Source organism: Terrapene carolina, unplaced genomic scaffold, assembly GCF_002925995.2.
Source record: "Terrapene carolina triunguis isolate 2854851 unplaced genomic scaffold, T_m_triunguis-2.0 Scaffold88, whole genome shotgun sequence".
NCBI classification, from domain to species: Eukaryota; Metazoa; Chordata; order Testudines; family Emydidae; genus Terrapene; species Terrapene triunguis.
In genome coordinates this window covers 50846110-50856364 of record NW_020664439.1, presented here as the reverse complement: position 1 = coordinate 50856364, position 10255 = coordinate 50846110, and the positions used below count along the sequence as shown (strand labels likewise).

The following is a 10255-nucleotide window of genomic DNA, read 5'->3' as shown; positions in this document are numbered from 1 at the left end:
TGTCCCTGATTAAGCTCAACAGGGCTCAATCCTATAGCTTTTTAATGTGTACAGCTCTCATTGAAGTCAATGGGTGTTTTACACAGAATAAGCCCTAGATGTCTGGGTCTAAGTAGTCACTATGTGTGAGTCCGGTATTTGTCATGAGATAGAGTAGACTGAATTAATTACTTATAGTCAGTCTTAAAGAGCCCAACTTGGAATTTATAAGACCACAGAAACCTATTACAATTCAACAGCTGTGTAAAGTGTGTGTGCGCATATGTCCTCCTCTTGTACCAAACCTGCAGAACTCAGGTGTTAATGTCGGGCCAAGTCCAGATGTACGCCTCTCACCTTAAATATCAAAAAACAAAAAGCTGGAGCCTGTGGACTTTATCACCGTTAGTTTTAATGTTAATCAAGTCAAAGGATATTTTGATCACTTCCTCTTTCCACTTGCTACAGTACTTACAACAGCGCAACAAATCCTTTCTCTCAATTTTCTCTAACAAAATTAACTCGCAGTTACATTTTTGCTCACCTCCCACGCTTCAAAAATGTAATACTCAACACTCCTCTGTGAAAGGCTTTTTTGTTGCTGGTGTTGATTTTTATGGATGTGTTTTTGTGGGTTTTTTAACAATACAAAATAAAGTTTCTAAGTAAGGCTGCGATGTTGGCAATTTTTTTAGTACATTTCATGACAGAGGTGTGGGGGAAAATCTATAAGTCACAGAAGAGGAGGGGTGGGAGATCGAGCTCACCCCACACTCACCCCACAGCAGTGGCTCCTGTCCTGTGGGGCAAGGCTTGGCTCCCTACTCCAGGCATTGTGACCCAGCACACGGAGTCTCAGTGCCACTCAGGTTTGGCCCTTCTGCACTTTTGTAGCTGGAGACAGAGGGATCAATAGACCAAACCCGAGTGTCACACCGTGGATTAGGTTGCAACGCCACTCAGTTTGGAGGCCTAGTCAAATGTGTTTTTACAGCCATTTCCAAGATTTCATGGACTTTATTCAAATTCACGATTTCTGTGACCACTGTGACCTCTATGACAAAATCGTAGCCTTATTTCTAAAGAAATGTAAACATCATAACCATCATGGATATTAAACTGCCCTTAAAGTTTATTCCTTTTTTTATTGATTTTCTACTAAAGATCATATCCAAACTACATTAGCTAGACAAATGTTTCAGCGCCATGACTCCTTCAGTGTAAATTATTACTCTTATTATGTACTGTGTGTATTGCATTAGGCCTAGAAGTCCCAATCAGACCAGAGCCCCATTGTGCAAGGCACTGTTCAATCCGTTCTAAGAAGGTGATGTAACTCGGAGGTTGCAAGTGAAAAAATGACATTCATTGTCAAGGTGAATTTAACTGTTGGTTCTGAATGATCCTGGAAAAATACAGGAACTGGTTCTCATATGGAAATGGTCAGTGCTGCCGCTGCACTACATTATGTCAACACTAGTGCAATTAAATATACTTCAAAGCTTTTTACTTTGAAGTCACAGTGTTCAGCTACTGCTGAAGAAATGAGAAATATTAACATGGGCTGATCCTGCAGCCTTACTCGCCTGTGCAATGCTTCTCACGCTCATTGGCTTCAATGGAATACTCATGGGAGGAAAGAACAGCTGGGAGCAAGGGCTTCAGGGTTGGGCACATGATCTATCGAACTCCTTGGAAAGGAAGCGTATGGGAGAGAGAGACTGAACAGCTCCCTTTGGCCCAGTTTCCATCTTCATAACTGTAATGATTAAAGGACAGGATCAGCTGCTCATTTCAGTGCTTAGAATGCTACAGGCCAGGATCCCTGAATTAAAGAAACCAGCAGTATCTTGTGCTATTATGGCCAGTCCCTGTAACAACCTTTGCAGCCCTTAACCATCAGTCTGCAGCAATATGCCCTTGCAGCAGGAGGGCCTGCGGTCTATGGTGTGAAGGCTGCCTCCTAGGCAGGAGTTGCCAAAGCTGGTGTAACTTGGTCAGCAGCGACTAGACTGAAAATCCCTTCAGAGCAATTGTAAATTCAATGAGGAGTGTAACTTGGCATCTGATGTTGGAAAAGAAAAAGGAATATTTGAAATAAATAGTGCAGAGCTGGGTCCCTACAATATACATAACACATTCCTGCCTACGAAAGGTCCCATGCAACGATTACTGCCTTTTAAATTACATTCAAATGTTTAAATTAACCTTTTAGATCTAAATTATGGTACCTTGAAATCAGCTAAAAAAATTACAAAAGTGACTAATGGGAAATTTGTACAACATGCCCTTTGAAATGAACCTCCCACCTTGGCAGCCTAGTGACGAGACGCCTCAGTAAATGTAGATCCGATCCGCAACAGCAGCAGGCAAGTGCGTCATGATCTGCACGCGCAGCCACCAGTAGTAATCCATGGGGTGGTAGCGGGTGTAGGGGGAGGACGACGTCAGTGCATGGGTGATGCTGTTGATGACTGGCGAGGTGTCTGGGGAGCCACTGTTGCAGTAACTCTCCATCTTGGTGATTTGCTCATCCAAGTACTTCCTGCCGTAGTCTTTGCGCACAGTCTCCGGAAGCTCCTTCCACATCTTCTCTGCTATGGCTTTAATTCGCTCAGGGGTGTACAGGTTGGTGGCCCCTATGAAGTTCCCAGGTTCCACCACACAGATCTTCACTCCTTGGGGCTGCATCTCATAGCGCAGGCAATCGGAGAAGGCTTCCACCCCAAACTTACTGATGCAGTACGACGATCGAGCAGGGCTGCCCATCCGACCCATCATGCTGCTGATGTTCACCACACGACCTAGGAAGGTGCCAGGTAAATCACAGGGATGTCAGCAGAAGGAATGAGCACACATTAGATAGAACAGGCTCTGAAGTCAGATGCTCCTGAGTACTGTGTGTAATTACCGTGACTGTGTGTGCAAATGGGATAACAGTGCATGCCAATTGCTAATTGTGGTAATCGGCAAACCAGGGACCAAAGGCTACTCAGCCAGTGAAGCTGAAATGCCAGTGCAGAGCGGGACCCAGGACAGCTGATGGAAGCAAAGGCACTCAGTGCAGATTTCCTGAGAAATACAGGGCTGAGGGTACGTCTACACTACGAGATTAATTCGAATTTAGATAATTCGAATTTGGGAAACAGATTGTATAAATTCGATTGTGCGTGGCCACACTAAGCACATTAATTCGGTTTTTAACCACATTAATTCGGTGGTGTGCGGCCACACTACCCCATTAATTTTAACCACATTAATTCGGTGGTGTGCGGCCACACTACCCCTAATTCGAATTTACAAAATCGATTTTGGTGCTACTCCGCTCGTCGGGGTGGAGTACAGAAAAAGATTTTAAGCGCCCTTTAATTCGAAGTAACTGGCTCCGCTGTGTGGACGGGTTAAGGATTAATTCGGATTAACGCAGCTAAATCCGAATTAAAGTCGTAGTGTAGACCAGGCCTGAGACAAGTTTCCTCATAGTTCCTTGGGTCCTCCCAGTTCGAAGTCCCCAGCATCTGCCCTTTTGCCCAGCAGCTAATCCCACTCCCAAGGGAGGAGAATGGTCAGAGATTATCCCTGTGCTGGGATAAGTCGAATTTCTGTCTCATGTTTTTGTTCAGTTTTGCTGAACCAGAGGGTCTGTCTGCACTTTCCCTGGGAGGGGTGTGGCAGTACAGCTGTGTTATCAGCCGTACAGGTATGTGGCTGCACAGTCCAGTTGCACAATGTGTTTGAACGATGCTTAGCACCATTTGTATCCAAATTCATTATTGTTGCCAAAGGCACGGCAGCGGTGTGAGTGTACAGAAAAGTGCACCGGTCGTTACAAGACAGTTGCATATGGGCTGCAGCATATAGAGAGGTTGGAGGTTCATCAGCGAAGAGCTAGATCTGTCTGAGTAGAAAACAGCTGCCAAACCACTGGAAGGGAGGAAGGTGTTTTGCAATCTGCCCCTCTGCCTGAAATACCTTGGAGACCATTCCTCTGTTTCCATGACAGCTGGGCCATCAGTCACAACCCTTCCAGAAATGGTGCTTCAGCCACATGGACTGGCAGGGCAGAGCGACGTCTGCTAATCGCCAGAGCTAGGCAGGACTCTAGGGTCTTTCTGCGCACCAGCCCGGGCGTGCTGAGTTAGCAATACAAACACAGGACAACAGCCTGCTCCCAGCAACAACTTTAGAAACCAGAGGCAACCCACCGACTTCAGTGGAGCGGCTCCGAGTTTCGAGAGCCCAGTTTGGCCCCTTCAAAGTGTATGAAAATGTGAACAGGAACAGTTAGGAGCCAAGTCGTCCTCTGGGCATCTAGGAAACCTGTCGCCAGGCTGCACCGAGAGGCCTCGTGGGCTGCTGACCCCTTATTAAAAGTGCAGTCTGAAGGAAGATTTAATCCTGTTGGTGGCTCTAGCTGTGGGTTGTTGCAGTGCGTGACGGACACGTGCCCAGGGGCAGCAGCGCAGTGCTCTCGCCGGCCACCCGCCCACCAGGGAGTTTACATTGTTCTCCGGGAGGCAGATTTAAATAGCAAGTTAGAACTGACACAAAGTTACAGTCTCCAAATTCAGCTCCTCCTGCTGCCTCTGCTACCCTTCTGCGTCACGCTGGTCACTGACTGGGGGGGAAGCAAACAAACCTGCCGGCTGCAAGGCACTCGTGGGCGTGTGCGGATTCCTGCACAGCGACGCTCTAGGCATAGCTGCTCCCAGAGCAGCACAGGGCACTGCAGCCACCCACGACCCAGCATTCCTGTGCCTGCCCAGGGCCGAGAACCGGGAGCAGAACTCGGTGGCCAAAGTCAGCCTCCCACGGCATGTCTGACAAATGCAAAGACTGCAGAGGAGGAGACAGCTGCAGGACGTGCCCTTAGAATCTGAGCGTAGTCTCGTCAGAACCAGCCCTTCACGCAGTGTGACAGCGAGGCGCTGAGCAGACGTTGGGATGAGGAGCTGGGCCAATCCTGTGTGGTGGGAACTAGGGTGCCCAGCAGCAGACCACATGAATGGCTGAACTCAAAGCCCCTGACACCAGCCCGAGCTTGTACAATAGTGAGGGTAAAAGGTCCAGGGCGACGCAGCTGCCAGGAGGAGACATCCCGAGGACAAGGTGGGATTGCTGTCTGCCTCCTCAGCGAAGGGTTTATCTGCCTCCAGGCTGCGAGCAGAGCAGCCTAAGGGTCTTGGCTGGTTTGGCAGCAGCAAGTGCTATGAGCACATCTCTGCTTGGCTAGCAGGCTGGGACCATTCCAGTGGGGTGCAGCCATGGAGGCCTCTTTTTCCTCGATGGCATCGCTCAGATGCCCCCTGCCTGGGGTTGTGCCTAGAGACCATTTGGAAACCTCAGCTAGTGCAATTTAATTGGATGTTGTAATTTCCTGCACTTCCTGTCTCTCACTGCTGTTAATGTAACTCCCCAGACACAGCTGTCATACCCATAGTGTGCTTTGAGGTTAAGAAGAGTTGTAATGTAATAGCTTAGCTGGCTCAATATGGGACTTTCTTCCCCTTACGTCTCTTTGCAAAATCCATGTGAACCCCAGGTTTGTGCTCTTTAGTCTAGAAACCCCATTGCCGGCAGCTCTGCACTCACTATGACGAGCCACCGGACACTAACAATCCCCGTGCCGGCAGCTCCGCACTCACTACGACGAGCCACCCGACACTAACAATCCCCGTGCCGGCAGCTCCGCACTCACTACGACGAGCCACCAGACACTAACAATCCCCGTGCCGGCAGCTCCGCACTCACTATGACGAGCCACCCGACACTAACAATCCCCGTGCCGGCAGCTCCGCACTCACTACGACGAGCCACCAGACACTAACAATCCCCGTGCCGGCAGCTCTGCACTCACTATGACGAGCCACCCGACACTAACAATCCCCGTGCCGGCAGCTCCGCACTCACTACGACGAGCCACACGACACTAACAATCCCCGTGCCGGCAGCTCCGCACTCACTACGACGAGCCACCCTACAATAACAAACCCAGAGCCACCTGAGATGCAGCAGGAAACAATCTCCCTGATGCCACTGTAGCTTCTCCAGGCCAGCAAGAGCAGAGCCGGTTTATTACAGAAGGGCAACTCGGGAGGTGCTTTTGGCCGCATATCTACCATGCCCAGCAACTCCAAAGCAGTTAAAAGGAGTTATGAAACCCATCCGGTGATGGACTAAACCCGGCACTCAGATGCGACGTGATGGACAGTAATATAGAACCCTGCCCTGTGGGGGAAAGTCACTAGCAGACTGTTTGGGTGGCTTCTCAGTTGCCCTTCACTGAGTGGCGTTCTTTCACACCCACTGTGTCCAGGTGTGAACATTGCCCTTCTCAGCTGGTAGCATTTCACATACCCCTCATCCTGGCAACACCAGGTGCAGGGCAATGGGAGTCGGCCCTTCGTCTGCTAACACACCCGAGAAGCAGGAGAGCAGGGTTACAAACATGCTCGGGGGATGCTAACATGCGGGAAATCACTCACCTTTGGCCCTCCGGATTAGAGGGAGGAAAGCCTTGGTAGTTCGGATCGTCCCCCACAGATTCACTTCAGCTACCTCCTTGTAGGTCTCCATGCTGGTGAACTCTACTTCTCCGAATGTGGAGATCCCGGCATTGTTAACCAGCCCCCAAAGCCCTGCAGATTAAATCAAGCACAAAAAAATCACCGCTTTGTGATTAATGGCAGAATCCTGGGAAAGGGCTTTCTAATGGATTATTGAATCACATCGTGCAGCTTTTAATTACAATAATACCAAGGTCTGATAGCACTTTTCATCCGTGGCTTTCACAGCGCTGTACAGAGGAGGTCAGCATCATTTCCCCCATTTTATAGATGGGGAAACCGAGGCACAGAGATGTGATGTGATTTGCCCAAGATCACCCAGCAAGCCAGTGGCAGAGCCAAGCATATAACTCAGGTCTCCTGAGTTCCAGACTATCCACTAGGCCTCACTGCCTTCCCTTCATAACCCATAAAGATGCATTCCAGACTGGAAAGAACCCAAATCTGTGCTCACCTATCTGTTCAGCAACGCCTAACTGAGAGAGAACTACAAATCATGTTAATGATATTCTAAATGAAATAAATACAGAATCTCAGCCACATCTACACTTTCCTCCTCCTTTATCACATTAAAACGCAGGGGGAAAAAATCCTGTCTCCAAATGCAAATAACAAGAACTGGCGAGATCTAGTAGAGACAATGGAGTGTTGTCCAGAGCTAGTTACGTGCTGCAGTGCAGGCATACAAGGAAAGAGAGACTGGAAAAAGAAAATTCCAAACTGAAACCGGCTCTGCAAATCCAAATTTATCATAGCTAGATTGGGCTGAAATGTCATGAGATCATCACAAGAGCATTAGTTCTCATACAACACATAACTTCCTATATTTCCTGTGTCAGGACCAGGCCTGCAATACTGCGACCCTAACAGTACTTTGGTGCTTTCACTCAGGAGATCCTGAAAAGGACTGAAAGGAGAAAGATCAAAGTTTGAGATCTGGATGCAGATTCAGATTGTCCCTTCCTCAGATCTCCATGTTATCTGCATGGTGAAATAAAACCCAAGTAACCACATTACAGGGCACAGTGCAGATCTGTGCTACTTTATTTCATAACCTGAGAAACATTTTTTGTGAACTGGACTAAAAAGAAACTACATCCGAAAGCAAAAGCCAGACAGCCTCTCCATAAAGGGCTTGTCTGCAGTAGAGCTTTGCACCGCAAGGTCGTTAACCAATTTGTAAAGGCTAGTATGAACACTCCCCCAAGCCCTAAGGTAAATGACAAATTTTGTAGTCTGGAACAAACATGTAGGAAGTGTCCAGACTAGCTTTTACAAATGGATTAACTGCCTCAAAGTAACTGTCAATCTGCTAATTTGAGCTCCAGTGCTGACATAAAAGCCAGAAGGTTTGCAATGCCGGGGGAGGGGAGGGTGTGATGTGTGCACATCTCGCCCACCTCTTCCTTTTGTTCTTCTAGGGAAAAAGAAAAGTGACCACTGCTGTTCTCGTCAGGCTTCAGTGATTAATGAACGATTAGAGGAGGAATGTGACATAATTTGAACCAATTTGATACAGGAAGCTGCCTGCCATAAAAGGCTATTGCTGAGTCCCATGAGATGGCTTCGCTTTGTTGTCTAGTAAAAGCCAAATGCTACCTGCTGATTGAGTGTGTTTGACAGAGCCCATGTTCTGAGAACTAAGCCACGGAGGGCAAACTCCTCATCTGCAGCTGAGAATTTTGGGCTGGAAGATTTAGACACGTACTTAATTGGAGTAATATGTTTATTTTATATGAATTACGGAACAATTAGTCTCTGGCTTCCTCTGTATTACCTCGATTAGAGCCTTACTCATCCCCATGGCAGTCCTCTGCTCCCAGGGCTGAATTAAGGACATTCCTTAGGGGAAGGAAATTGCTGGTTATCAAAGTGTTCCTAACACATTCCATCAGACGCCTATGGGCACCTGGGGCTTTCACAGAGCTGAAGCTCAAGTGCTGTCCTCTCCTCACAGGGAGGTGTTTCCGGTGAGTACACGTCTCTCTCACTCAGGCTGAAGACAACAAGTCAATTCCAGCCTCCTCGCTGGAGCCTATACAATCTGAGAAAGCGTTAACAGTCCTAGCGGCTTTGCAGGAAACTTCCCAGAGGGGCTCTCCATTTCTATGAATTATTTGCTTAGCTGATTGGTTTTTAGAAGACCAGGCGTGACTCCCACTTGTCTCTAATCTCCAGTCGTCCAGAAGTGGCCTCACGATTGCCCTTCTGGGTTTACAAGAGAGCGGTATTGCATCCAGTCCTGCCCCAGCTCAGCACATGAATATGGGAATCAATTAATGATCCTCCTCCCCAGGCCTCTGCTGCCTCTGAACGGGGCTAATTATGCATGTTACTTTACAAGCTGCAATGTATTAATTAATTACTAAACAAAACATAATTAGCACCCATCGTCAACTCTTTTCACTGACACTGGTGCCAGTCCTGCATGCCTTGAGCGTCCAGAACTGTTGTGGACTTTAATGGCCTCAGTGGGAGTTCTGGGTGCACAAGGCCTGCAGGACTGGCTCCACTAACTAGTTAATCTTCGCAGTGCCCTTGTGCAGAAGGCAAACCTCAATGTCTGCATTGGGCAAATGAGAGACAGCCTCAGCGGATGACTTGCAGTAGGTGTCAGAAATTCCTCCCTCTCCCACTAGGGCGTGGCCATGTTCCCCCTCCACTCACCCTCCCTGTCAAGTGAACACCACCACGACACAATGGTCTGATTTAACAAATGAACAGTGCAGAACAAAACTGCTGGCAGTCTCAGGATGGACAGCTCCAGAGACTGAGGGTTCGCTCCTGCTAGCAATCTAGCAAAGCACTTAAGCTAGTGCTTAACTTTAAGCATGTGAGTGGAGCCCCACTGGCTGCTGTTTCTTTTGGGAATGCAGCAGCCATCACTGGTACAAGCTTCCCCACACTGTCCTGGGTGCTTCAGCATTGATCTTCCGGGACGACCAACTTTGGGAGTGAGTTCTCTCTCTACGTCTCCACTGGCACTGCCAAGGAGGGTACCAATGCTGACGGGATTACTTTGCGATGTGGTCACCTCTCTGTTTGAAGATGGACTGAGCCCCACCAAACAAACGAGAGGTGGTAGCAGCTTTCACCTATACACAGCCAACCTGGGCTAGCTTCCAATGGGCAACCTGCAGGTGAAAGGCTCTGTACACCAAGGGGTTAAGGCCCAGGTGTGGAAGATGTGGGTTCTCCTCCCCAGATTCGCGATGTGGTCTGAGGCAGGTCATTTAACCTCTCTGAGCCAAAATCTCCCTACCTGTAAAACGGGGCTAATGACGTTCGCCCCCTAGGATGTGGAGAGGTTTGTGAGGCACTGGGAGAACAGAGACACAGCAGCACAAAGCGCCGTCATTAGAACCCTGCAGACGAAGGCCCCTCGGCTTCCAGGAGGCCTGGCTGATGAAGTGCATTGGGACAGAACATAAGGAAACTTCCCCACCTCAGAGTGGGGCTTACAATAGAGGCAGATTATCACAGCTGGTTCCATGCCAACCTCTCCCCTAGTTCACTGAGTGAGAGGCTGAGCTCTGGCATGGCACCATCTGGTGCACAAAGCGTGCATGGCACCAGTCCTGCTGATGACACAAGCAGGTTTTCCATTCATGATGAAGAAAGGTTTGGCTCATCAGAACTCAGGGCCAGCACCCAGCTGGTGCACTGCCGCTGCCGGAGCCGGGCCCCGCTGGCGTGAACCGGCGTGCTGC

General features: G+C 48.8%; 1 protein-coding gene across 1 annotated transcript in view; it reads right to left on the bottom strand.

Annotated features, from left to right (window-relative positions):
- Nucleotides 1–371: 371 nt before the first annotated feature.
- The window catches only part of BDH1 (3-hydroxybutyrate dehydrogenase 1), a 34316-nt gene continuing 24432 nt past the window's right edge, over nucleotides 372–10255 (bottom strand). Inside the window, exons 6-7 of the mRNA XM_026650161.1 lie at nucleotides 6465–6617; nucleotides 372–2783 (exon numbers count right to left, since the gene is read on the bottom strand). Coding sequence (XP_026505946.1) covers nucleotides 2314–2783; nucleotides 6465–6617 — 623 coding nt within the window. The 3' untranslated portion in view covers nucleotides 372–2313. The remainder of the gene's footprint in view (nucleotides 2784–6464; nucleotides 6618–10255) is intronic.